This window comes from Capra hircus, chromosome 28 (genome assembly GCF_001704415.2).
Source record: "Capra hircus breed San Clemente chromosome 28, ASM170441v1, whole genome shotgun sequence".
In the NCBI taxonomy this organism is placed as follows: domain Eukaryota; kingdom Metazoa; phylum Chordata; class Mammalia; order Artiodactyla; family Bovidae; genus Capra; species Capra hircus.
In genome coordinates this window covers 17,203,089-17,229,142 of record NC_030835.1, presented here as the reverse complement: position 1 = coordinate 17,229,142, position 26,054 = coordinate 17,203,089, and the positions used below count along the sequence as shown (strand labels likewise).

At 42.8% G+C, this 26,054-nt stretch overlaps 1 protein-coding gene and 1 non-coding gene across 5 annotated transcripts in view; both read right to left on the bottom strand.

Moving 5' to 3' along the window:
* MICU1 (mitochondrial calcium uptake 1) overlaps positions 8,475-26,054 on the bottom strand; it is a 226,954-nt gene continuing 209,374 nt past the window's right edge. For all 4 annotated transcript variants that reach the window (XM_005699177.3, XM_013975660.2, XM_013975661.2 and 1 more), the window contains 2 exons: positions 10,428-10,517; positions 8,475-9,472 (listed from right to left, as the gene is read on the bottom strand). In XM_005699177.3, coding sequence (XP_005699234.1) covers positions 9,312-9,472; positions 10,428-10,517 — 251 coding nt within the window. In that variant the 3' untranslated portion in view covers positions 8,475-9,311. The remainder of the gene's footprint in view (positions 9,473-10,427; positions 10,518-26,054) is intronic.
* Positions 21,448-21,520, bottom strand: TRNAG-CCC. The gene has a single exon. It is a non-coding gene; the product is annotated as a tRNA-Gly (tRNA).

Here is a 26,054-nt window from a genome sequence, read left to right as displayed (position 1 = left end):
GAGAGTTCTAGGCTCCAAAATGTCTCTGAAGAATCTCCCTTTTATTGATAAATGATGAAATGCAGCTGTGTGAATGGTTGAGCATAAGGCTTTCCAATGTATGCTTTTAAGATATGAGTTTGATTTTGGAAACATGTGAATGTTCACCTATTAAAAATATAGAGAGGGAAACCTAAACCTTGCTTTGAAGATGATGTAAAATTCACCTGAGTGTGAATGACTGATGAATTTTCAATCTGAGCTTTAACAAACTATTTGTTGGGTGAACACAAGAAGATTTCCCTATAGCATCTCTGGATCTCCACTTCGGGCATTTGCTCTTTCTCCCTAGAGAAGGAGGAGACCTCACTACTATGGACAGCCAGAGGCTGGAGGATAAGGGCACTTGAAGCCCTTTCTACCATACATGTCTGCTTCAAGGACATCCTACCAAGCATGGGTTCTTTTGATTCAAACTCCTTTCGATGGCCTCTATTCCCAGCTTCTATTGGGCAAGAGATGGAGCTGGTTAAGACACTGATTCAGACTTCATGTGTTCATGGTTAGTTGGTCTTGAAATTGGGAGAACCCAGGTGGTTAGCAGATTCCCTAGACTCCCTTCCTGGGTCCACACATATCTGTCTATCTACTAGGTATTTCTACTGGGATCTGTCTCAGGCATCTCATCATATCAAAAAATTGCCTCATCATTCTCCACCCAAACCTGGCTCTCTCGGCCTCCCAACCCTCCTGAAGATCACTATCACATATGCAGTTACACAAACAAATCTGGGTTTCAGGCTGAGTTATTTCCTCTCCCTCACCATCCTCTGATTTGAACACCTCATCCTCACGCCTCACCTCAGGCGTGATTGAAACATCTTTCAAATCTCCAAATCTGTTAGGAACTCTCCATCTCTGCAGTCATTCCCCTAATCCAGGCTTCCAGCATCTGTTAACTGGATTATTATAGCAGTCTCCAACCTGGATCCTGCTCCAATCCATCTGTAGCCTTGTAGGTAAAGTCATCATTCCAAAATGCAAAGCTCATTATGTCATCTTCCTGCTTAAAACCCTTCAGTGGCTCCTGCGTGGCATTAAGACAGAAGTCCAAACTCCTATTGCAGTCCTATAGAACTTGGTTCTATTTTTCTTTTCATCCTTATATAAAGCCATCTGGGCTTGGTATTTTTTGTTCTAAGATTTTTAACTACTGATTCAATTTACTATTGTATTGTTCAGTCGCTAGAAGGTGAAGGTGAAGTTGCTCAGTCGTGTCCGACTCTTTGCGACCCCATAGACTGTAACCTACTAGGCTTCTCTGTCCATGGGATTCTCCAGGTAAGAATACTGGAGTGGGTTGCCATTTCCTTCTCCAGGGGATCTTCCCAACCCAGGGATCGAACCCGGGTCTCCCACATTGGAGGCAGACGCTTTAACCTCAGTCACTAAGTCGTGTTCAACTCTTTGTGATCCCACGGACTGCCGCACTCCAGGCTTCCTTGTCCTTCACTCTCTCTCAGAGTTTGCTCAAATTCGTGTCCATTGAGTTGGTGATGCTATCAATTTACTATAGCTTAGTCTATTCCAAGTTTGATCTGTGGGTTGGGAAGATCCCCTGGAGAAGCAAATGGCTACCCACTCCAGTATTTTTGCCTGAAGAATTCCATGGACAGAGGAGCCTGGAGAGCTATAGTCCATGGGGTCACAAAGAGTCAGACATGACTAACACTTTCACTTTCATAATCTATTCAGATTTTTATTTTTTTATTGTGTCTAGGAAGTTATATTTCCTAGGCAACTATTCATTTCAGATTTATTGGCGTAAGTTGTCCATAGTATTATTTTTTAAACTGTGATAGTATCTAGTTATATACATTTGAAAATTCTTAAAAGTTATTTTTTCTCCTTGTTATTATTTTGTCTGGGTTTTAATCTGTTGTTCTTCTCCCAACTTTTTGAGGCAGATGCCTAGCTTATTAATTGTCAGCCCATCTTCTGTAAATAAGTATGGAAGTTGTTAAGATGTTTCTAACTTTCCCTTTAACTGTGTCTGACAAGTTTTCATATGTAGTATTTTCACTATCATATTCAATTCTAACTTTTAAAAAATTTCCATCACGATGTTTTCTATAACCTATTAGTTGTCTATAAGTGTGTTTCAAAATGCCCAACTATATTTCTTTTCTTTTTTGTGAATGACCACCAGTCTTAATCCTTGGGTCACAAAATCACTCCCAGTCTGTACTTCCTGGATACATCTTAGAACTGCCATCCCCAGAGCCATGCTTTTTGGCCTTTGGACTTTTACATACTTTGTTTCCTCTGCCCAGACACTCCTCCTCCTCGCTTTACTAACTCCTTCTCAATGGTCCCAAAGAAGGGCGATGCCAAACAATCTTCAAATTACCACACAATTGCACTCATTTCACATGCTGGTAAGGTCATGCTCAAAATCCTCCAAATTAGGCTTCAAAAGTACGTGAACCAAGAACTTCCAGATGTACAAATTGGATTTAGAAAGGCAGAGGAACCAGAGATCAAATTGCCAACATCTCTTGGGTCACATAAAAAGCAAGAGAATTCCAGATAAATATCTATTTCTGCTTCATTGACTATGCTAAAGCCTTTGACTGTGTGGATCACAACAAACTGTGGAAAATTCTTAAAGACATGGGAATACCAGATCATTACCTTCCTCCTGAGAAACCTGTATGCAGGTCATGAAGCAATAGTTACAACCAGACACGGAACAATGGACTGGTTCAAAATTGGAAAAGGAGTATGTCTAGCCTGCACCCTGCTTATTTAACTTCTATGCACAATACATCATGTGAAATACTGGACCAGATGAAGCACAACCTGGAATCAAGATTGCCGGGAGAAATACCAATAATCTCAGATATACAGATGACACCACCCTTATGGCAGAAAGCAAAGAGGAACTAAAGAGCCTCTTGATGAAGGTGAAAAAGGAGAGTGAAAAAGCTGTCTTAAGACTCAACATTCAAAAAACTAAGATCATGGCATCTGGTCCCATCACTTCACAGCAAACAGATGGGGAAACAATGGAAACAGTGATGGACTTTATTTTCTTGGGCTCCAAAATCACTGTGGATGGTGACTGCAGCCATGAAATTAAAAGACACTTGCTCCTTGGAAGAGGAGCTATGACAAACCTAGACAGCATGTTAAAAAGGAGAAACATCATTTTGCTGACAAAGTTCTGTTTAGTCAAAGCTATGGTTTTTCCAGTAGTCATGTATGTATATGAGTGTTAGATCATCAAGAAGGCTGAGTGCCAAATAGCTGATGCTTTTGGACTGTGGTGCTGAAGACTCTTGAGAGTCCCTTGGACTGCAAGGAGATCAAACCAGTCAATCCTAAGGGAAATCAACCCTGAGTATTCACTGGAAGGACTGACTCTGAAGCTGAAGCTCCAATACTCTGGCCCCCTGATGTGAAGAGTTGATTCATTGGAAAAGACCCTGATGCTAGAAAATATTGAAGGCAGGAGAAGATGACAGCAGAGGACAAGATGGTTGGATGGCATCACCGACTTGATGGGCATGAATTTGAGCAAGGTCCGGGAGATAGAGAAGATCAGAGAAGCCTGGCATGCTGCAGTCCATTGGTCTGAAGAGTCAGACAGGACTGAGCAACTGAATAATAACAACAACTCAACCATCAGGTCTCATATTTTCTTAATTAAAAAAAAATTCTCTGCACATCTGACTTGAAATTCCAATCTGGATTAGATAGCCTTCTGCTTTTCTAAGTGCTATCACACAGCTTACATTTAACCTACTGCTTGTTGTTGTTGTTGTTTTTATCCCTCACTTTGAATTTCCTTCTGCAAACTCCTTGAAGACTCTGCTCAATGCCCGGCCACATGACTCTTACCCTCTCACTTGCTGGTAATTTCTGTTCTGGAGCCACAGAGAACGATACATGGCTGCTTCCCTTCTCTCAGGAGTATCATCATATCCACTGAATCTTTTTTTTATGGTTATGGTCCATCACTGGCTGTTCATTCAGCTCCAGCCCACGCCACCCAGGTCCCTGGGGGGCCTGTTCTCCAGAGCAGGACTGGGGCCAGGCTGGACTCCAGCCGATTCCCCTACCCTGCTCCAGCTCAGTGACTCCCTTGCACTGAGCCTTCTTGCCAGCAGGTGGCACCCAAAGCCTGAAAGCTGAACTACTCTGTCCCACGTTGTTTTTCTGAGCTGCTTATTGGGACACATTACCTGGCTTGGGCTGTGCTTGGGCTTGGAGAGGATGCTCTGGCCTGTGGACCTGGCTCCTGGCTCCTATGCTGTTGTCCTTTCCTCCTGATCTAGTAGCAGTCATTGCCTGGACTTCCCCTTTGCCTCATAGTCTGATTCAGTGTGTAGGTAGTTCAGTTCAGTTCAGTCGCTCAGTCGTCTCCGACTCTGCAACCCCATGAATCACAGCACGCCAGGCCTCCCTGTCCATCACGAACTCTGAGTTCACCCAAACTCACGTCCATCAAGTCGGTGATGCCATCCAGCCATCTCATCCTCTGTCGTCCCCTTCTCCTCCTGCCCCCAATCCCTCCCAGCATCAGGGTCTTTTCCAATGAGTCAACTCTTCTCATGAGGTGGCCAAAGTATTGGAGTTTCAGCTTCAGCATCAGTCCTTTCAATGAACACCCACGACTGATCTCCTTTAGGATGGACTGGTTGGATCTCCTTGCAGTCCAAGGGACTCTGAAGAGTCTTCTCCAACACCACAGTTCAAACGCATCAATTCTTTGACGCTCAGCTTTCTTCACAGTCCAACTCTCGCATCCATGCATGACCACTGGAAAAACCATAGCCTGACTAGACTGACCTTTGTTGGCAAAGTAATGTCTCTGCTTTTCAATATGCTATCTAGGTTGGTCATAACTTTCCCTTCTAAGGAGTAAGCATCTTTTAAATTCATGGCTGCAATCACCATCTGCAGTGATTTTGGAGCCCCCAAAAATAAAGTCTGACACTGTTTCCACTGTTTCCCCATCTATTTCCCATGAAGTGATGGGACCAGATGCCATGATCTTAGTTTTCTGAATGTTGAGATTAAGCCAACATTTTCACTCTCCTCTTTCACTTTCATCAAGAGGCTTTTTATTTCCTCTTCATTTTCTGCCATAAGAGTGGTGTCATCTGCATACCTGAGGTTATTGATACGTCTCCCAGCAATCTTGATTCCAGCTTGTGCTTCTTCCAGCCCAGCATTTCTCATGATGTAGTCTGCATATAAGTTAAATAAGCAGGGTGACAATATACAGCCTTGACGTACTCCTTTTCCTATTTGGAAACAGTCTGTTGTTCCATGTCCAGTTCTAATTGTTGCTTCCTAACCTGCATAGGCACTTATGCTAATAAAATGATCATTTTTGAATATCATGTATGTTCTTATGCTCTTTCTTTACTAACCGTCTCTCCACATTCTCCCTGCTTCCTCTTAGATCATCTAGGAAACCTATCTGAGCCCATCAAGGAAGCCCAGCAGCTTGGCTCCCCTCTTAGTTTCTTTTCCTGTCCAAAGCCTAAGGGCTAGAACTGCAGTTATTATTTTTTCTTTTAAATATTATAACAAAAAATTTTTTTTGGCTGTGATGGGTCTTTGTTGCTGTGTGAAGGACTACCTCTAGCTGCAAGTGGGGCTACTCTTTGTTGTGGTGCGTGGGCTTCTCACTGCAGTGGCTTCTCTTGTTGTGGAGCGCAGGCTCTAGGGGCACGGGCTTCAGCGGTTGAAGCTCACAGTCTCGATAGCTGCAGCTCATGCGCCCTAGAGCACTGGGTCAGTAATTGTGATGCTCAGACTTAGCTGCTCTTCCTGGACCAGGATCGAATCTTCCCGGACCAGGGATCGAACCCATGTCTCCTGCACTGGCAGGTGGATTCTTACCCACTATACCACCAGGGAAATCCTATTTTTTTTTTTTTTAAAGTAGAGAACAAAAAGTAGACAACTTTTGTTTGTATGTGTGTATAGGAGTGTCACTGACCTGGAGAAGGAAATGGCAACCCACTCCAGTATTCTTGCCTGGAGAATCCCAGGGACAGAGGAGCCTGGTGGGCTGCCATCTATGGGGTCACATGGAGTCAGACAAGACTGAAGCGACTTAGCAGCAGTAGCAGCTGACCTGGGTCCCTGAATTCTTTAACAGAAATTGATGAGGCCAGATAAGGAATTCGGGCGAAGCTATATTGGGACTTAGACTAGCACAAAAGGGCAAGAACAGGTAACAAGTACCCTTGCTCGCTCTCCCATGGAGGGCAGGCTGGTTCCTTCAATGGGGTGAGAACAGGAGCAGATTCACAGCTGGGGCTGGAGGGTGGGTTCGGTGTTCTGCCCATTCACTTGAAGGCGCTGTGCGCAGGGATCATGCGCAGTACCCTGCTTTTGCTCCTGGCGCCTAAGTGGCAGTTGGTCTGTAGCTTTATATCTTATTGTCCATAACTGCACTGATTGAGGCAGGCATGCTGTTATTTTTAATTCCGTGTAGTTTCTCTGCATTCTGTTGCTCAAGGAGATGTTTGTCCAGCTGCAAGTGCAAGCACTCTGGGAAAGGGTCCCAGACTCCAGTCTCTCAGGAGGAATTTCCTGAGGCACTGCTAGTATCACCTCTTCATTGTCTGAGAAATATTTTAAAATTAGCTTTTGGTGGTGGACAGTTCCTTTGATCACGTCACTGCTTTGGGTCTGAACTTGGTGGGTGACAATCTCACAAAAATTACATCCAATTACAGCAGTGTTTTTATAGGTGGGCAAGTGATCCTTGGGAGGTAATGGAGGGGCTACTAATCTTGTCTGGAAGAGGGTCAACAAAGGGACAGTTTGATGTGACCCTTGATGGCAGAGGGGAAGGTTATCCTGTCTAGGTAGAAAAACAATGGGAATAAAAGGAGAACCACAAATCAGCCTTCTGTATTCCCAACCTCTGCCTGTTAAAATCCCCTCAGCCTACTCATAGGCATCTTTGGTCAAAGCCTCCCTTGGGTACCAAGGAATACGTACCCCAAGAAGATACTGGAAGATACTGGCAAGATACTGGCAAACTCCTTTGAGAGATAATCTGGTCTCTTCTGGGTGCCTTAGCTTGCGCCTCTCACCTGCACATTTGCCCTGCTGTGCCCAAGTGTGGCTCTCCCATCTTCTTGACCGCTGGTATCTCCTCTTCCTTCTTCACGCTCTCCTAGGAGCTAATGGGAGTTCAGCTGGAATTTCAGCTACCTGTGCTCTTGACGCCGGGTCTCAAGATGTTGTGGGTGAGATCCTTACCCTGTCCTTCTATGCTCTGGTTTTCAGCTTCGTGAACGCAGGCCAGTTGGCAGGTCTCTCCTTGGGAGGGAATGAATGCCCCACAAAGGCTGTGAATGGGACTCTTCTTTCAGGCTGGAGAGACAAGGACTGGGGAAGAGAGTGATTTGGGGACCATGCGACAAATTTAAGAAAAAGCTCATATTTTGCTGATCCTCAGCCCTGGGACAATGAGCAAGACAAAGGCTACACTTGGGTGCCAAGAATACTTACCCCAAGAAAGCACAGACTGGAAGACACTGGCAAATTCCCTTGAGAGATAATCTAATCTGCTCCCAGCAAAGATCTTAGGACTAGAGTTATTAAACCACTCTGGAGAAAATGCTGGGGTTGACACTGTCCACAAGTGCAGACCCACATCTCTGCTCTTCTCTTGCTGATAAACACTCCCTACCAACTTTTAGGATTCGAACGAAGCACTGGGCTTTTGGTATTGTGGTTCTATTACACTGGCAGCTAGACCCTATCCTGCCAGGGAGCATTACCTGGAGGTTCTGGAGGTTGGAGGTACTCTGGAGAAGAGCTGAGGGAGAGGTTTCTGGACATGGAAGAAACCTCTAAGCCCATTAAGCTCAACCCTATCTGTCATTTTATAGTTGAGAAAACAGATGGGAAATTGCTTGCTTGCTTAAGGTCACACTGAGTTAGTGGCAGAGCTAAATCTATAGAAAACACTGGTTGCTATGGATTTTTCTTTTCTCTTTTTTTTGGCCATGCTGCAAGGCTTGTGGGATTTTATTAATAGTTCCCTGACCATGGATTGAACTGGGGCCCTTAGCATGGGAATGTGGAGTCCTAACCCTTGGACCACCAGGGAATTCCCAGCTGCTATAGTGCTTAACACTGACATCTGCCGTAACCAGATGATGTCTCATATCCCCCCCACCCCCCACCACCCGTATCTTATTTCCTTATCGTGGGGCATGAGTGATTATGGACCACCTAACGTGGTCCAGGATGAAATGCTATCCAAACCATGTTGAAAAATGCCACCACTAAGCTTCAGACCCTCACTTTTTGCTTATGCCTGAAGTGTCCTCTCAACAGGAAGAAACAGATTCTGGTAGAAAGAAAATAGGTCTCTCGCTAGCAGGATCTCAAAGCCAGTGGAGAAGTGAAATGGAAAGGGCCCTGGAGGATCCTAAAATAAAGGACACAGGAGCCTTTGTGTGTGGGGGTTGTTTATTGCAAACTGTTATTATTAAAGTGGTATTTTACAAGTGTTTTTAAGACAGAGGACAGACAGGCTCTGAGCTGGGCCTCGGCTCCAGAGGCACACACCCGGAGGGGAAATGGCACTTGCAGGGAACGTGAGCTCAGCGGCTATTCACTTCATAAGCACAGTCGTGCTGGAGTCTTCTCAGGAAGCCTGAGAGGAAAAGAAGGGAGTGGGGACAGCCATGAAGCAGCTGCTTTAAATTCCTAATCTCGCTCCATCCCCACTGTGCACAGGGCCTTCTGGGGCAGGCCTCAGAGCCACCCTGGAGACTGACACAAATCCATCCTTGGGCCCAGGCTTCCTGCCAACTCGGGGGGTCTCGGTCATCCTTGTTATCACTCATCACTGATTTACTTTTTCTGTCAGAGATTTCCCAAATTTGTAGCTTAAAAACACCAGCAGGAGAAGAAGCAAGGAATGTTCTTGTTAATATAAATCCACAGCAAGATGGCTTGAGAACTGGGTGTTTCCCACGGTTGGCAGGTATGTGGACAGTTGCCTGCATTCTTTATCCATAGGTGCTTGAATGCATAGTAGTTTTGAACATGCAAAGGGTCTGCACTTTTAGGACTTGCTTGTGTTTTTGAGAACCTCTAGAGAGACTCACTGGATCAGAATCAGCCTAGCAGAATGTGGGGACAGGGGCGACTTGGATCCTAAGATCATTCCCAGGAGAGAGGGAGCACTGCTTCCAAAAGTAGCAGCAGGGAGGCTGTGCCAAGGCTCTGCCCAAGGGTCCAGGTGCCTGGTGTGGAGAGGTGGCTCCTTGCGCAGTTTTGGGTTACTGTTTGGGCAAAGAGAAGTCCCAGGCAGTCTCCTGTGCACATTTCCACATGGCCTGCATGAGGCGGGTGAAGCCCATGTCTTTGGGCTTCTCCAGGCCTCTCATCAGCCGTTGCTTCATGATAGAAACAAATTCCTTATTGCTCAGCTCTCCATTGCCTAGAAGAAGAGGCAAACACAACAGGGATAAGTGAAGGCCTTGGAACAAAGATGAGAAAATTTCACTGTCACATCGTGTCAGTTCCAAAGCCTAGCACTCTCTCACGGCCAAATTCAATTCTCTTGGCTAAAAGTGAACTGATTTGTGCCTTCCTTGATGTTTTCGACTGCAACTCAGTGACAATTCAGTGTAGTGTGACAGAAGTTGAATGAGACTATATTATATGTCAGTTCCTGTGCTATGCTAGGTATTGAGAATAAAGAGATAAAAATGACTTTGTCCCTTGAGATACCATCAGATCGTGGGAGAGACAAGTACATTATTTAAGTATTATGGTAGATGTCATAATGGGGTAAACAGAGGATGCTATGGGGCACAGAGGAAGAATGTCTAACTCAGGATGGGCAGGGTACAATTACAGATCAGTAAAGACTTCATGGAGGTGACTCTTCAGTTGACTCCCAAAGGATGAGCAGGAATTGGCCACACACGGGGGAGTGAGATGGGAGAGGCATTTCAGCGGCGGTTGTAGCATAAGCAAAGGCACCGGCAGGAAGCAGTCCAGCTGCTGGAGAGCCACACTGGGTGAGGTACTGCTGGACACACAGAGGTACAGGTGGGGCCGGGAAACCAATGAGGGAGGCAGGGAGACAGGTCCCTCAGGAGCCTGTATTCTCCTTAAAGGGTTTGTACTTTATCTTCAGGGCAGGAAAGGACTGGAAGAAGGGAGGAAGATGCAGTTAGATTTTCATTTTGGATGGATTTCTCCAGCTGGATGATGACGGTGATGGCCTGGAGGGTGGCACAGCTGGAGTATGGGAGCCAGTTTGGAAGCTGCTGTGACAGTCTAGGCTGGTACACCTGAGCTATCTGCAAGGCTCCATCAGAAACAGTGTCTACGTCAAGGGCAGTAAAGCTCAGTTTTCCTGCCGGACTCCAGAGGGCCCCACTTACCATCGCAATCGAAAAGCGCAAACACCACATCACACACATGATCTGAGAGTTCCACTTTGGCCACCGTCCGGGCCACCTGCTGCATGGTCACTGAAAGAAAGATGTTGAGTTAGCCCAGCAGAGGGACTTTTGTTTTGCTTTCTCTGAATGAAAGGATAAAAACATTCCATCACAGTAAAAAATTTTCAGATGTATTTGTGATCATTCAGTTTTTAATCCATAACCACCCTTCCTTTTCACTTCAGGTTCCATTTTTTTCTATTGCTGCCACACTTTAGGAGGTATATATAATTAAGTAAGAATGCCTGGTAACAATTCATAGGGAAAGTAGATAAGAGGTTACCAACAGCTGGGAAGTTAGTGGTTAATGGGTACAGATTTATCATTTGGGGTGATGGAGAATTTTTGGAATAGTAGTGATGGTTGTATAACATTGTGAATGTAATGAAAGCCACTGACATACTTAAAAAATGGCTTAAATGGCAGCTTTTGTTATATGTATTTTACCATAATAAAAATTTTAAAAGTTAAAATCCACATAATATTTAAGAATGGAATTCTAAGTCTCTAGCATATAGTGGTGGCTTTTCTAATAACTTATTACCAGAAGAGTGCCTTGCAAAAAAGTAAAGAATATCTGATATTATCATAGTCTCCATCTTGGCATTTCCCTCCCACTGGAAAGAACACAGTAACAAATAGTCAAAGAAATAATGAGGCAGCCAAAGGATGGGGAGATGAGAAACAAGGAGGCTAGTCTGACTGCACTGAGGCTTCGCCACCAGTTGCTGATGAACAGCGGAAATGCACAGCTGGGCTCCTGCCCCTCCTCCTGACAGGTTTTCCCTCACCCACTTTGTTTTTTCCAACGTGCCCCTTGAGAGAAGCAGTGGCCCCCATCTCGCTAGATCAGAATACAGTGGTTTTTTTTCTTTCCCCCAGACTTCATCAGAAAATCTCCTCTCCTGCCGTTTTCTCTTTCTCTGACATTTACTGTTAAACACTAGCAATCATGTGAAAATTGGGTTCTCACGAAAAACAAGCCAGGAAGGAAATTAAGCGATTTCCCCTGCCTTCTCTGTCATTTATCCTCAAGCCTGATCTAGCTACATCTAGAAATTATGTTATTGCTTATAGACACACTCTTAAGTGAGGTAAAACTCAGAGGAGAGAAGATGAATTTCTATTCCTGAATCAACTAGCAACGAAGTGTTTGTATCTATAAACCTCAGTCGCTAAGTCCTGTCTGATTCTTTGTGACCCCAAGGGTTGTAGCCTGCCAGGCTCCTCTGTCCACTGCCGCTTCCAGAGGCAATGTAAACTTTTTAAAGTCAGTGTGATTTCTCTGCTTATTTCACGCCTATAATTTCAGTTCTTTCTTGTCATTTTTTTTTCTGCATTTGATCTCTCACTTTGCCTCTATGGCCTCCATACACTCTCCACGGTGCTCTCAAGGTCAGCTGATAGAAATGCCAGAGCAAGGCAGAGGAGCAAGGTGACGCAGGAGGAAAACTGTGCTTGCAGTCATAAGACCTGCGCTCTAGTCCTGGCTCCACCAACTTGCTCGTGACCCTGATGGAGTTATGTGATCTCTTTGGATACAGTTTCTCACATCCAAAAGAGGAGATGCCACAAGATAACTGCTAAGGCGGCTTAGTGGTGCAAAGAGTGGTTCACTGGCATTTCCCAGGATCTGAGGGTGACGGACAGGAGTGGAGGTACACAGAAATAGCTGAGGATCTTGTGTGGTGAAGGACAGAAGAAAGGTATAAAGGCCACAAGCTGGGCTGTGTCTCAGTGTCCACAGGCTCTGGCTGGAGGGGACGAGGCTGCTCACAGGGCGTGAAGAGCCAGAATCCTCCTCTTGCGGCTTTAGGTTACCGCTCACACTGCACTTCCTCCCAGGACATGAGTCAGCATGAACGAGGAATCAACATCCCTTGGAACTACAAGACTTAAGCAGACTCCTGTGTGGATGTTCATGAGATGTAGTTAAGTGCTGCCAGGGGAGATGGGGCCTCTACCAGACTGTGGAAGTTTTAGGGTTTAGAAACTTCTCCTGGTAGGTCTAGACACTTTATTCTCTCAGTTGGCTTAGGAAGAACCAATTCCTGCTAACTAAATGGCCTGGGGAAGGAAGAGAAAGCAGAAGGCCAATTTACAAGGAAAACAGTTAACTGTTAAGAGAACTAAAGGGATAACAGCTGGTCATTATACTTCTCAGTAGGAAAATCTACTAAGGAAACTCAATTCACCTCAGAAGTTTGCTCAGTGAAAAGAGAATAAGATCAGAAGACCCTGGGTGCTCTCAAATTGTGGTCACTTACCAGAATACCCTAGGCAGCCACAGAAATGTGTCCTGAGAAGTGGTGCAAAACTTGTTCTATATTAGATAAATACGGACACTTTATGTTAACCGTTCCTTTCTCTGCCAATGTTTATTAACCATGCCCTTTTCACATCAATACCACACCTGTTTTAACTGTTAACTACACCTCTTTTTCTCTCAGTTCCATTCTCTCAGGGCACAGTGCCCATCATCAATTCTTCTTGATGCTCCCAGTGCCCATCCTATTCCCTATGAAGATGGATCTTATTCTCTAAATAAACCATTAAATAAATAATATTCAATGTCAGTGAGAGCTCTTGGCTTTTTCGGGTGAAAAGCTCACTGAAGTGTTATTAAGTGGTTGCAGAACAGAGACTTCTCGAATTCCACAGGTGAGAATGCCTCATTATAAAGGCCATCTCTTAACAGAACAGTTACAGAATATGTTTCATCTCATATGGAGAGGGCTCTGATGCCATCTGTACTACAGGAGGAAAACCAGGGCTGCTGAGGTATTCAAACCACTGGGATGTTACCAGCCAGCAAAGAGCCTGGCTGGGGTGCCCTTTCACTGTCTGAGATCCTCAGACAGGCCCCCAGGGTGTGAATCAGAGCAGTGGAGGAAATGAACATTAAACTAGCTGGTGGAGCTCCAGCCAAGAGTACTGGGGACAAGTAGGATGACAGACTACAAGCCAAGTGCTTGACAGCTGGTCCTGAGAGCTGGCTCATTCAGATTTGCTTCCACATCTCTGAACCAAAGTCATAATTAAATCACAGCAAGAACAATCCCCCACCACTTCTCCCCAGACCTCAGCTTCTCCATGCAGACCAGTTGCTGGTACTGGAATGTGGGCCTCGCCTATTTAATGATGCTAACTGATGGATGGTTGGGATTCTAATCTGTAAAATGTCCCTATGGAGCATGAAATCCCCCTGGAGAAGGCATAGGTTTCCAAGGCCTATCTATTCCTTTGGTACAAATCTGCTCCAGCTGCCTGAACAATAGATAGGCATGAGACTGGGTGATTTCTACTAGATTGGGATGGGGAGGAATTTGCAGAAGCAGGCTCATTGGCACTCAAAAATGTGTTAACCATCTGGCTCTTTGAAAAGTCCAAGCAGAATCTGAGATGTGCCAGGTCCCCAGTTTACTCTCTGGCATAGTCCATGACTGGACAATTCAGCAGCACAAAGAAACACATACTGAGTTTGTGTGACTCTGTCAGATGCTATATTATATAAAACTATCTATTCACAACAGTACTCGAACAGAGGAAAAGAGAGTTCTGAAGGGATAAGAGCCCAAATATCCATTTGGAATCAGAGAATCTTAGAACTGGAAGAGACCTCAGAGGAAAGATAAAATGCAAAGAATTTGAATGACTTGCTCAGGGCCACAAAGCTAGTTGGTAGCAGGGCTGTGTCTAGAATCTAGGTCTCCTGACTTTCAGCCCATGCTCTTTTTCCTATACACACTGGGCTCACTCCATCCCTTATACGGACAGTGGATCCCCCCATGAATCTGTCACTCTATTTTTTTGGTGGGGGGAGGGCATGCCATGCAACTTGTGGGCTCTTAGTTCCCTGGCTAGCAACTGAATCTGTGTCCTCAGCAGTGAAAGTGTGGAGTCTTAACCATGGGACCACCGGGGAATTCCCTGAAATCTCTCATTATAAGTTAAGAGAAAGGACTCAGGTGGAAAAAAAGCCAAAATATGAATTACTCCTCGCTAGTGGGCAGGGATGAATAACTGAATAATAACTAGGGGTTGTGAGGAGCCAGCACTGTAGTCTGACCACAGATCTGATGTTCTGTGTGATGGAAGACATCAGTATTCCCTTGGAACATATACTAACAATTTTAAGGACAACTCAGAAGGTTTACTAAAATGCAACCCAATGAAAAGCATATGAAATAAAGGTGGCCCTGGGAGTTCTGCCTGTGATGCATAAATTGAGCTATGCACAGTGTGACCCAATTAGGAGCTGCCTGTCTCTTCCTAATGCAAAGGTGTTTGGAAAGGTGATACGCCAAGTTGGGTTGACAGTCTCTAGCTGTGTGGCCATGGGATGATGCCTGTCTTCGTGGACCGTAATGGAGAAAATCAAAAGCTGGCTTGTGACAGCCAAGGTTAAGTGAGGGAGACATTTCTGCTTCAGCTCTGAAAAGGCTTATGCTGTAGAGGTCTTAGTTTCTTAAGTCCATCCCTAAATGGCTTCGGGGAAGATGGGGACAGGCGGAAGGATTTCCCTTTAAAGAGCACTTGTCCTTTCTTTTGCATCTTCTTCCAGGATACTTTGGCTAATACAACACACACATTTCAACCTGACTGAAAGGGGTGGGGGTGGGAAGGAAAGGACAACATTTAGGATAACAAGCAATTTCAGGAGCCAAGAGTAATGCAGTATACTAATAATGAAAATGATAACACTCTGTGTTATGCACAGAGCTTCTGTGCCACAGGCAGGTTGACCAGCTCTGTGCGCTCAGGCTGTCCACCTGTCAGAGGTGATGCTGGTGATCCTGGCTCTTAAATACTGCTATATGCCAGAAAAAAAAAAAAAAAAACTGTGGCCAGGTTTTCTGAACCTCAGAGCATCATTCCAGATGACTGTTTCAATGGGCTTCCATGCTTAACCTAGTAAAACTAGTTGACAGTAAGGTTTATTGCCATTGTCCAGTATTATATCTGGGGTCATTAAAAATGCTCATCACATTTGTCCACAAAAGGCAAGCATTTCTACCAGCACCATTAGGCAGTGATTTCAGGTGCCACATTCAGAAGGCAATCACAGTTCAGTGGGGGAAACCATACATACCATTAAGATTGTGAAACATATAGGAGAATTATCAGACATATTAACAGACACACATGGGTTACAGTGGAAAAGCTCGTATTTGGTTAGAGGTACATTTTGGACCCTCATTCTAAAGGATTAAAGAGACAGACTGCTCCAGATATGGCATGTAAAGCAGTAAGTAGTAGGTGGTGGAGGAATCAGTTTGAATAAGTACTGGAAGCAGGAAAGGAGGCTAATGCCTGACTAGGCAGCTTGAACAGAGGTGCAGGTGGGGATGAGAGCATTAGGCTAGATTTGCCATCAGGACAGACTGGCAAGGGGCCAGTCAAGTCTCCTTGCAGGGAAACCTTTATAACACAGCGGTCTTATCTCGAGACCAATTTACCATTTTACCAAAATTTACCATATTTGCTTTTCCCTCTTTGACTCTTTTAAATTTTCATTATTTTTTATTTTAAAAAGTTATTTTTCATTATATAATACATTTAGCTATTGAAATTCAAATGGTACAAAAGGGTTGAAGTCTCCCTCTCAAAGTTATGTCCCATCCCCCTCCAGATGTTGTCCACAGGCAATGAACATCTCCAGTTTCCCTAGAAATATTTTATAGATATAAAATCAAATATTTATCCTTCACTTCTTCCCACAAAATGATTTAAATATATGGTTTTGCTTGACTATTTAACAACATATCTAAGAAATAATTCCATTCCAATACATAAACAATTCCTTTTTGACAGCTGCACAGCATTCCACCAAGAGCATGTGTCATTATTTAGATAACCACTTCTTTACATTATTCTAACATCAATTTTACCAGGGTTCAATCCCTGGTTTGGGAAGATCCCCTGGAGAAGGAAATGGCAATCCACTCCAGTACTATTGCCTGGAAAACCCCATGGACAGAGGAGCCTGGTAGGGTACAGTCCATGGGGTCACAAAGAGTCGAACACGACTGAGCGACTTCACTTTCACTTCCAACCGCAATTTTGGAAGTGGCTTTTATGTTTGCTTTGCAAATTACTTCCTTGGCTATAGTTGTTAGCCTCAAGAGAGTCTGAATTTCTGATAACTAAAGTCGAAAGCAACTGAGATATTTAAGTTCAGCTTGCTGAAATGATGCAAAAGGCTAAATACTCATCTTAACACATGTCTTATCAAAACTTCAGAGGTACACCTGTGGCTGATTCATATCAATATATGGCAAAACCAATACAGTATTGTAAAGCAAAATAAAGTAAAAATAAAAATTAAAAAAAAAAACAAAAACTTCAGAGGTCTCTAAGGGCAGTAGCCCCTGAAGCCCTTGCAAAGCAGTGCTTGCATTAAATACTAACCTCTATACTTCCCCAGTTCGTATAATTTCTTTCTGATCATTTTCATCACAGGATGTAATGCTGGCTGATATTCTTGTCTCTTTAAGTCGGTGTTTTGGTGGTTTATCTTACCCTCTTTCCTCTCTCCTTCAATGGTAATCATGAGTCCCTAAAGCAGCTCTCTTTCTCCTTGGGGCACTTACAAATAATTTCACTAAATCACAACATATTCAAAGCAACAGAGTTAAGCCAGAATCAGTCTTTAGAACTGCTAAGTGACTTTAAATTTTGGCGAAAATAAGTTAGTTCTCTGCAGAGAGAGAAAGTGCGTCATAAAGCAAACCTTTCAGAATTTGAGCTTCTATGCCTACAGTATGAATACTTTTGTTTTAAAAATTGATGGCTTTGTCTTAAATGAATGGAATCCTGGCAAGCACTCTCCTTCACACATAAACGTTCTTACAAAACGAAATAATGAACTGAAGCACAGGAGCCTGCCTCCCACAAACTTTAAAAGAATTTATAGGGAGTTTCCTAGAGGTCTAGTGGTTAAGACTGTGCGTCCACTGCAGGGGGCACAGGTTCAATCCTTGGTTAGGGAACTAAGATCCTGCATGCTTGGCAGCATGGCCAATAAATAAATAAATAAGAAAAATACGAGAATTTATAAAATAGGAGCTTTTTCCCCATAACCTCTTCTCCACACATCTTTATGACATTCCCATTTCCTGCCTTCATGCTACAGCTGTCTGGGGATGCTCTCCTATACATTCTTGCTGTAAACTTTCCCCCATTTTTGTCTTCTCATAAAAGCTGTGAGTCACCTATAGAATTCTCTAGACCCTTCTAGTGGCAGTGAGTGCTGTGTACCTAACCGAACAGTGGTATGGAAGTGAATGAACTGGAATCTCTGGTCTCAGTTTTGTATCACACTAGCTGTGATTTGAGCAAGCCATTTTCCTTCAAGTGTAATTGAAGAAGTTAAAAACAAGGAAGTGGGGGTTTAAGCAAAATGATTTCTAAGCTCCCTTTTAGCCCTAAAATTTTATGACTGACATGTTAACATCTTTTTAGATAACATGGCTTAGATCAATTAAAATGTGCATATCTTCAGAAGTCCTCAAAGAATTTAACTGGTAATTTCTGGAATTACAGCCGGTATGGTGGGTAGAATTTTGAGATGGTCCTCAAGATCCCCACACCCTGTAAAATCTCCTCTCCTTGAATGTGGGCAAGACCTGTGAATAGGACGTGATACCACTCTCGTGATTAGGTTACTTTATACGGACAAGGTAATGGGATAGTCATTCTCATGATTATAATTATGTAAGAACCCATCTCGCACACTGAGGAAAGAGATTCTCCTGCTGGCTTTGAAGAAGTGAGCTGCCATACTGTAAGAGGGCCACACAGCAAGGAACTGCGGTGGCCTGCTGAGAGTGACAGCCAGTATGAAAAAGGAACCTCAGTCCTACAACCAAAAGGAGCTGAATTCTGCCAAGAACCCAAATAAGCTTGAAAGACGACTGTCTGTGAACTCCAGATGAGAAAGCAGTCCTACTGATGCCTTGATTTCTATCTTGTTAAAGACTTTGAGCAGAGAACCCAGTTACACTGTGCCTGGACTCTCTGACTTATGAAAACTAGTATGATAAATAGGTGGTATTTTAAGCTGCAAATGTGTTGTAATTTGTTGTAAGCAAGAAAGTAGGGAAGGTATTTATGGTTGGGAATGTCCTTTAGAGATTCCTCAAATCATACTTTATATAAAGCTATGCTCATTCTACGTACATTTTATGGAACTGTCATTTTCTGCAACTATTCATAAATTAGCTCTTATCAAGGCACTAGCCAAGATCTAATTAAATTTTAAATTTCTTAACAAGAAAATAAATTAAAACTGCCACCATTCTTTTGGGAATTCAACAGCCTTGCTCTGATTTCAAATGTATTTGATAATTATAAGTCAGTTCATTTTCACAGATTTGGATACAGCTTTAGGCTACAACATGTTTCTTAAAACATTACGACATTCAGTAAAAAGCTGATTTAGTTATAGAATTTCAAATCTGGAAGAATGCTTGGTGATATTTAGTATAACATCTAACTTGAGGTCAGAGAAATTGTGACTTGCCCATGTGTCAAGGAAATTAATGACAAGGGAAGGTGTCATACTCCTTTTGTCCTCCCCTCACCCTAGGCTTTTATTAGAGAATTATACCATCCTTTTCAGGATCTGATCAGGTTAAGAATTAATTCACTCATTTATTCAACATTAATTAAATATCTACTGCATATAAATAATTATTCTAGGCTCAGAGCAGGACACAAAGATGTGGAAAACATGGTTTTTGTCCTCAAGAATTTACAGTCTAGTAGACAATTACCCTTTGATTGCTACAGATACTAGAGATATTAATAGGGCACAGATAGTCCTAGGAGCAGGGCTTCCCTGGTGGCTCAGATGGTAAAGAATCTGTCTGCAATGCAGGAGACCCAGGTTTGATCCCTGGGTCCTGAAGATCCCCTGGAGAAGGGAATGGCTACCCACTCTAGTATTGTTGCCTGGAGAATTCCATGGACAGAGGAACCTATGGGTTACAGTCCATGGGGTCACAAAGAGTCAGACATGACTGAGTGACTCACACACACACACACACACACACACACACACACACACACACAGAGTCCTAGGAAGAGAGAAGTTAAATAATGAAAATTGGAGATACTAAGGGAACATTTCATGCAAAGATGGGCACAATAAAGGACAGAAACAGCAAGGACCTAAGAGAAGCAGAAGAGATTAAAAGGAGGTGGCAAGAATATACAAAAGGTATATTCTTCTGTGTATTCTTGACTATACAAAAAAGGTCTTAATGACCCAGATAACCATGATATAGTCACTCACCTAAAAACAGAAATCCTGGAATGTGAAGTTAAGTGGACCTGAGGAAGCATTACTATGAACAAACCTAGTGGAGGTGACAGAATTCTAGCTGAGCTATTTAAAATCCTAAAAGATGATGCAGTTAAAGTGCTGTACTCAATATGCCAGCAAATTTGCAAAACTCAGCAGTGGACCCAGGACTGGAAACGTCAGTTTTCATTCCAATCCCAAAGAATGTTTAAACTGTCGTACAATTATGCTCATTTCACATGTTAGCAAGGTAATGTTCAAAATCCTACAAGTTAGATTTTAGCAGTACGTTAACCAAGAACTTCCAGATGTACAAGCTAGATTTAGAAAAGGCAGAGGAACCAGAGATCAAACTGCCAACATCCGTTGAATCACAGAAAAAGCAAAGGAATTTCAGAAAAACATCTACTTCTGCTTCACTGACTACGCTAAAGCCTTTGACTGTGTGGCTTACAACAAACTGGAAAATTCTTAAAGAGATAGGAATACTAAACCACCTTACCTGTCTCCTGAGAAACCTGTATGCAGGTCAAGAAGCAACACATAGAATCGGACATGAAACAGCAGACTGGTTCCAAATTGGGAAAGGAGTATGTCAAGGATGTATACTTCACTCTGCTTATTTAAGTTTGCAGAGTACATCATGCAAAATGCCAGGCTGGATGAATCACAAGCTTGAATCAAGATTGCCAGGAGAAATATCAACAATCTCAGATAGGCAGATGATACCACTCTAATGGAAGAGAGTGAAGAGGAACAAAGAGTCTCTTGATAAGGGTGAAAGAGAACAGTGAAAAAGCTAGCTTAAAATTCAACATTCAAAAAACTAAGATCATGGCATCTGGTCCCATCCGTTCATGGCAAAGAGATGGGGAAAAAGTGAAAACAATGACAGATTCTATTTTCTTGGGCTCCAAAGTTACTGAGAATGGTGACCACAGCCATGAAATTAAAAGACACTTGCTCCTTGGAAGAAAAGCTGTGACAAACCTAGACATCGGATTAAAAAGCAAAGACATCACTTTGCCGACAAAGGTGTCTATAGGCAAAGCTATGGTTTTTCCAGTAGTCATGCATGGATGTGAGAGTTGGACCATAAAGAAGGCTGAGTGCTGAAGAATGACTGCTGGAGAAGACTCTTGAGAGTCCCTTGGACAGCAAGGAGATCAAACCATTCAATCCTAAAGGAAATCAGTCCTGAATATTCATTGGAAGGACAGATGCTGAAGCTGAAGCTCTAATACTTTGGCCACCTGATGTGAAGAGCTGACTCCCTGGAAAAAACTTCAATGCTGGGAAACACTGAAGGCAGGAGAAGAAGGGGACAACAGAGGATGAGATGACTGGATGGCATCACTGACTCAATGGACATAAGTTTGAGCAAACTCTGGGAGATACTGAAGGACGGGGAAAACTGGCGTGCTGAAGTCAATGGGGTTGCAAAGAGTTGCACACGACAGTGAATAAACAGTGAAAAACAATGCCTTCTGAAAGCAATAATCCCAGGAATTTTTAGATGAATGATGAATTTTAGGAGAAACTAAAAGCTCCAATCTTCCTCATTAAAAAAAAAGCAACATACAGCTTCTTTTTTCCTTTTTTCTTATTTTTATTTGGCTGCACTGGGTCTTAGTTGCAGTATGTGGGGTCTAATTCCCTGACCAGGGGTCGAACCTGGGCCCCCTGCATTGGGAGTGCAGAGTCTTAGCCACTGGACCACCAGAGAAGTCACAACAACTTCTAAATTAATACAAATTTCAAAAAGTGGCTGAAAAAAGCAGTAGATATTACTTTCCAAGAGGACAAACAGTAAGCCATATCAGGGTCTAGGGTGATATTTTAAAAAAGAACTTTGCCAAATTGCCATATCTGGAGAGGATGTTTCTAATCTATTAGCTCCTTAATGAACTGAAGATAAACAGACAGAGGAAAGTCAGTATTTTGGGGTTGAAAACAGAACAGGCGGCTGTCTATAGTCATAATTTCAATCTAGTATAATAATACAGGATTCAGTTCAGTTCAGCTCAGTTGCTCAGTCGTGTCCAACTCTTTGGGACCCCATGGACTGCAGCACGCAGGCCTTCCCATCATCACCAACTTCTGAAGCTAGCTCAAACTCACGTCCATCAAGTCGGTGATACTATCCAACCATCTCATCATCTGTCATCCCCTTCTCCTCCTGCCTTCAATCTTTCCCAGCATCAGGGTCTTTTTAAATGAGTCAGTTCTTCACATCAGGTGGCCAAAATATTGGAGTTTCAGCTTCAGCATCAGTCCTTCCAGTGAATATTCAAGACTGATTTCCTTTAGGATAGACTGGTTGGATCTCCTTGCAGTCCAACGGACTCTCAAGAGTCTTCACCAACACCACAGTTCAAAAGCATCAATTCTTTGCCACTCAGCTTTCTTTATAAATGACAGCAATTGTGCGGTTAATTTGAACATTCTCTGGCATTGCCTTTCTTTGGGACTGGAATGAAAACTGACCTTTTCCAGTTCTGTGGCCACTGCTGAGTTTTCCAAATTTGCTGGCATATTGAGTGCAGCAATTTAACAGCATCATCTTTTAGAATTTGAAATAGCTCAGCTGGAATTCCATCACCTCCACCAGCTTTGTTTATAGTGATGCTTCCTAAGGTCCACTTGACTTTGCATTTCAAGATGTCTGGCTCTAGGTGAGTGATCACACCATCATGATTATCTAGGTCACAAAGATCTTTTTTGTATAGTTCTTCTGTGTATCCTTGCCACCTCTTCTTAATATCTTCAGCTTCTGTTAGGTCCATACCGTTTCTGTCCTTTATTGTACTCATCTTAGCATGACATGTTCCCTTGGTATCTCTAATTTTCTTGCAGAGATCTCCAGTCTTTCCCATAATATTGTTTTCCTCTACTTCTTTGCATTGATTACTGAGGAAGGTTTTCTTATCTTTCCGTGCTATTCTTTGGAACTCTGCATTCAAATAGTTTATCTTTCCTTTTCTCCTTTGCCTTTCTCTTCTCTTCTTTTCATAGCTATTAGTAAGGTCTCCTCAGACAACCATTTTGCCTTTTTTGCATTTCTTTTTCTTGGAGATGGTCTTGTTCACTGCCTCCTGTACAATGTCACGAACCTCCGTCCATAGTTCTTCAGGCACTCTGTCTATCAGATCTAATCCCTTAATCTATTTCTCACTTCCACTGTATAATTGTAAGGCATTTGATTTAGGTCATACCTGAATGGTCTAGTGGTTTTCCCTACTTTCTTCAATATAGGATTATCTCACTTGATTCTCTCAATGGCTTGAGGCAAGGAGTCTATATCACCATTCTACAGATCAGGAAACTGAGGTTTTGAAAGCTTCAGTGACACAAAGCTAGTGAGTTCAAAGACACAAAGCTAGTGAGTTACAGCGATTCAAAATCAGGTTTGAGTTTAAAACCAGAATTTATGCTGGCAGACAAACTTCTTGAATATATTTAACTTTCAATAAATGCTAGATGTTGGAAGTGTCTCTGAAAGTATAATAAAACATTGCCACACCCACAAGTAGAGGTGATAAGGAACACCTGGATTGTTAGAAGTTCAGATGTCCACATCTGTATATCCTATAATTTGATGTCCAGAAATGACAGCTTAGTATAGATATATGTATCTTCTGTTCTGTGGGAGCCTTCAAAGGGGTACCAACTTTCCTTGCTAGATGACCATATTTAAGTAATTGCAGGCTTTTGTGTATTGGTTTTTTCACCGAAGAGTAATATGGTCAGAAAAGTGAAGAACATAGATGTGTCTACTAAGATGTTCCTTTGTGGGCATAAGAAGCTAGATTAGACAATTCCAAGAATCTGTGTCACTGCAGAGTATGCACTACAGATGTCAGAGTGTGTCTGAGCTGGAAAACATGGTTCTGAACAGAAGAGACAACTGTAGGGGGAGAAATGTCCTATTCCATATTTAACAGAAGGGCACTGACTCCAAAACATCAAAAGGACTCTATTCCCACCCAAGAATGGTCAACTCTTAACCAAAGGGAACTAGGAGGAAACAACCTAGTGCCTGTCCTCCCTACGCTACTGAGAACCAGAGTTCACAATGGTGAACCTGCCTTGTCTCCTCCTGGATTACATTTCAGCAAAAAATTTTAAATCCCAGAAGTGTTTTGGGGTATAGAGACAACATGATGGTATGGAAAGAATACAGGCTTTGGGATCAGAGAGCCCTGAGGCTGAATTCTGGCTCTACTTACCAGCTGAGTAAGCAAGGGTAAGGTGCTTCATTTTATATTTCCTTTTCCATAAAACAGGGGATAATACTACCTTTCAGTAAAAATACTTGGCGTTGCAGAGAGCACCTTGTAGGAGCTATGCCGCAGGTTTTACTATTTATTTTCCTGACTTGTCAGGTAATTAGGTAAAGTGTACATATAGAATGACTATACAGAATTGAGGGCAACTATATCATAAATTATGATTTTCAATTTAAGTTGGCCTGTGCTGGAGCATGACTACTAAAGGTCATGGACTGTATTTGTGCCACTGTTTCCTGTATCATAGTTCAAAGTACACAGGAGATACAACTGGACCTACAAGTTTCCCAAATCTCTAATATTCTAAGGTGTTTTATAATGGGGCTTTTCACCACCTGGAAACCTTTTATTCTCTTGGCAGAAATAAGAACACTCTAAGTCATACAGGCCATAGCTCATTCTAGAGCTCCAATTCAAATAATTTCTCACTTTTCCATCATAGGATGCCGTGGAGAAGGAGTCATGTTCAATTTTCCATTACCTTCTTCAGCAGACTAGGGTAAATCATTCAGACAGCCCTTGAGAGGTTATACATCTAATTTTATGCCCAATATGTGTATGAATAAGCAATAGAACCAAATCCTCTTCAGTGTGAAACAAGAGATGACCCATAGTAGAAACATACTATTAGTTCATGTAGAAAGGTTGTTTCTCCAGATGGTCAGATTCACCAAAGACATCTCATTCTTGCCTGGCAGTTGTCTTTTCACATGGGCCAAGGGGAACTAAAGAAATAACCTCAACAAAATTTGCCATTTTCATTCTAGAGGGATTAGATCACATTGTAATGTAAATCTGGAATTGCCACCTGCCTAGGTTCTCCAACTGTTCCGAGGAACATTAGCTCTGTAAGTTGTTAAAAGACATTTTAGGGCAAGTCAAGTTTGGGAATTTTATCACTCTCTTGGAGATTAATAATGTACATTAGCATATTAAAAAGTTGGCAGGAGTAGTGCCGCAGGAAGAATTTCTGTATAACTTGGCATTTTACAAACTTATTTGAACCATGGAACACTTTTTAGGGGTTTTGTTTTAAACCCACAGAACCATTAACATATTGCAGTATATAATGTTCTTCACAATGCTGTTTGGGAAATTCTGTGCTAAATTATGTCTAAAGACAGGTTTGCAAGCTCTAAAATAGCCAAGGAAGAGACAGTGCCAGGGCCTCTAAAAGGTGCCAATTTCTGAAGGTCCTAACCTTTTAGGAAAAAATGAAGACAGCTGAGACTGAGAATAGCAGGCAGACAAAGGTACTCATATGTCCACCCAAAGGTACTCTTCCCCCACCTCCCATAGAGGTCAGAGGCTCTAACTAGCACCTATCACAACTTGAACAACTTGTATCCTCTTCTTTCTCCCCTGATGATAGATTGTGAGCTTCTTAAGAGCAGAACCCCATGCCAGCACAGTGCCTATGCTGCTAGCTGAATGAATCCATGAACCATGCTAAATCTGCTTATATCATCAACCTCGTAATGCAAGCAGCAGGCATTTACTCAACATTCACTGCATGATAGGCACAAGGTTAAGTGTTATATGTAGATTTATCCTCAGAACAATCCTGTGAGGTGAATATAGTTATCCTGATTTTAAAGACACAGAAACTAAATTCAGAAACTGCCCAAAGCTACTCGGTTAGTCAGGCTTCCCAGGTGGCTCAGTGGTAAAGAATACACCTGCCAATGCAGGAGATGCAGGAAATGTGGGTTCGATCCCTGGTTGGGAAGCTCCCCTGGAGGAGGAAAGGGCAACCCACTCCAGTATTCTTGCCTGGAAAGTCCCATGGACAGAGGAGCCTGGAGGGCTACAGTCCATGGGGTCACAAAAAGTTGTATGTGACTAAGCACACACATACACTAAACTAGTCAAAGATGGAGCCAAGATTCAAATCCAGGCTTGTGCTGTTCACCACTGTATTTTTCTTCCTCTCTTCTAAGATGTATCTCAGCAGTGAAATCTCATGATTCT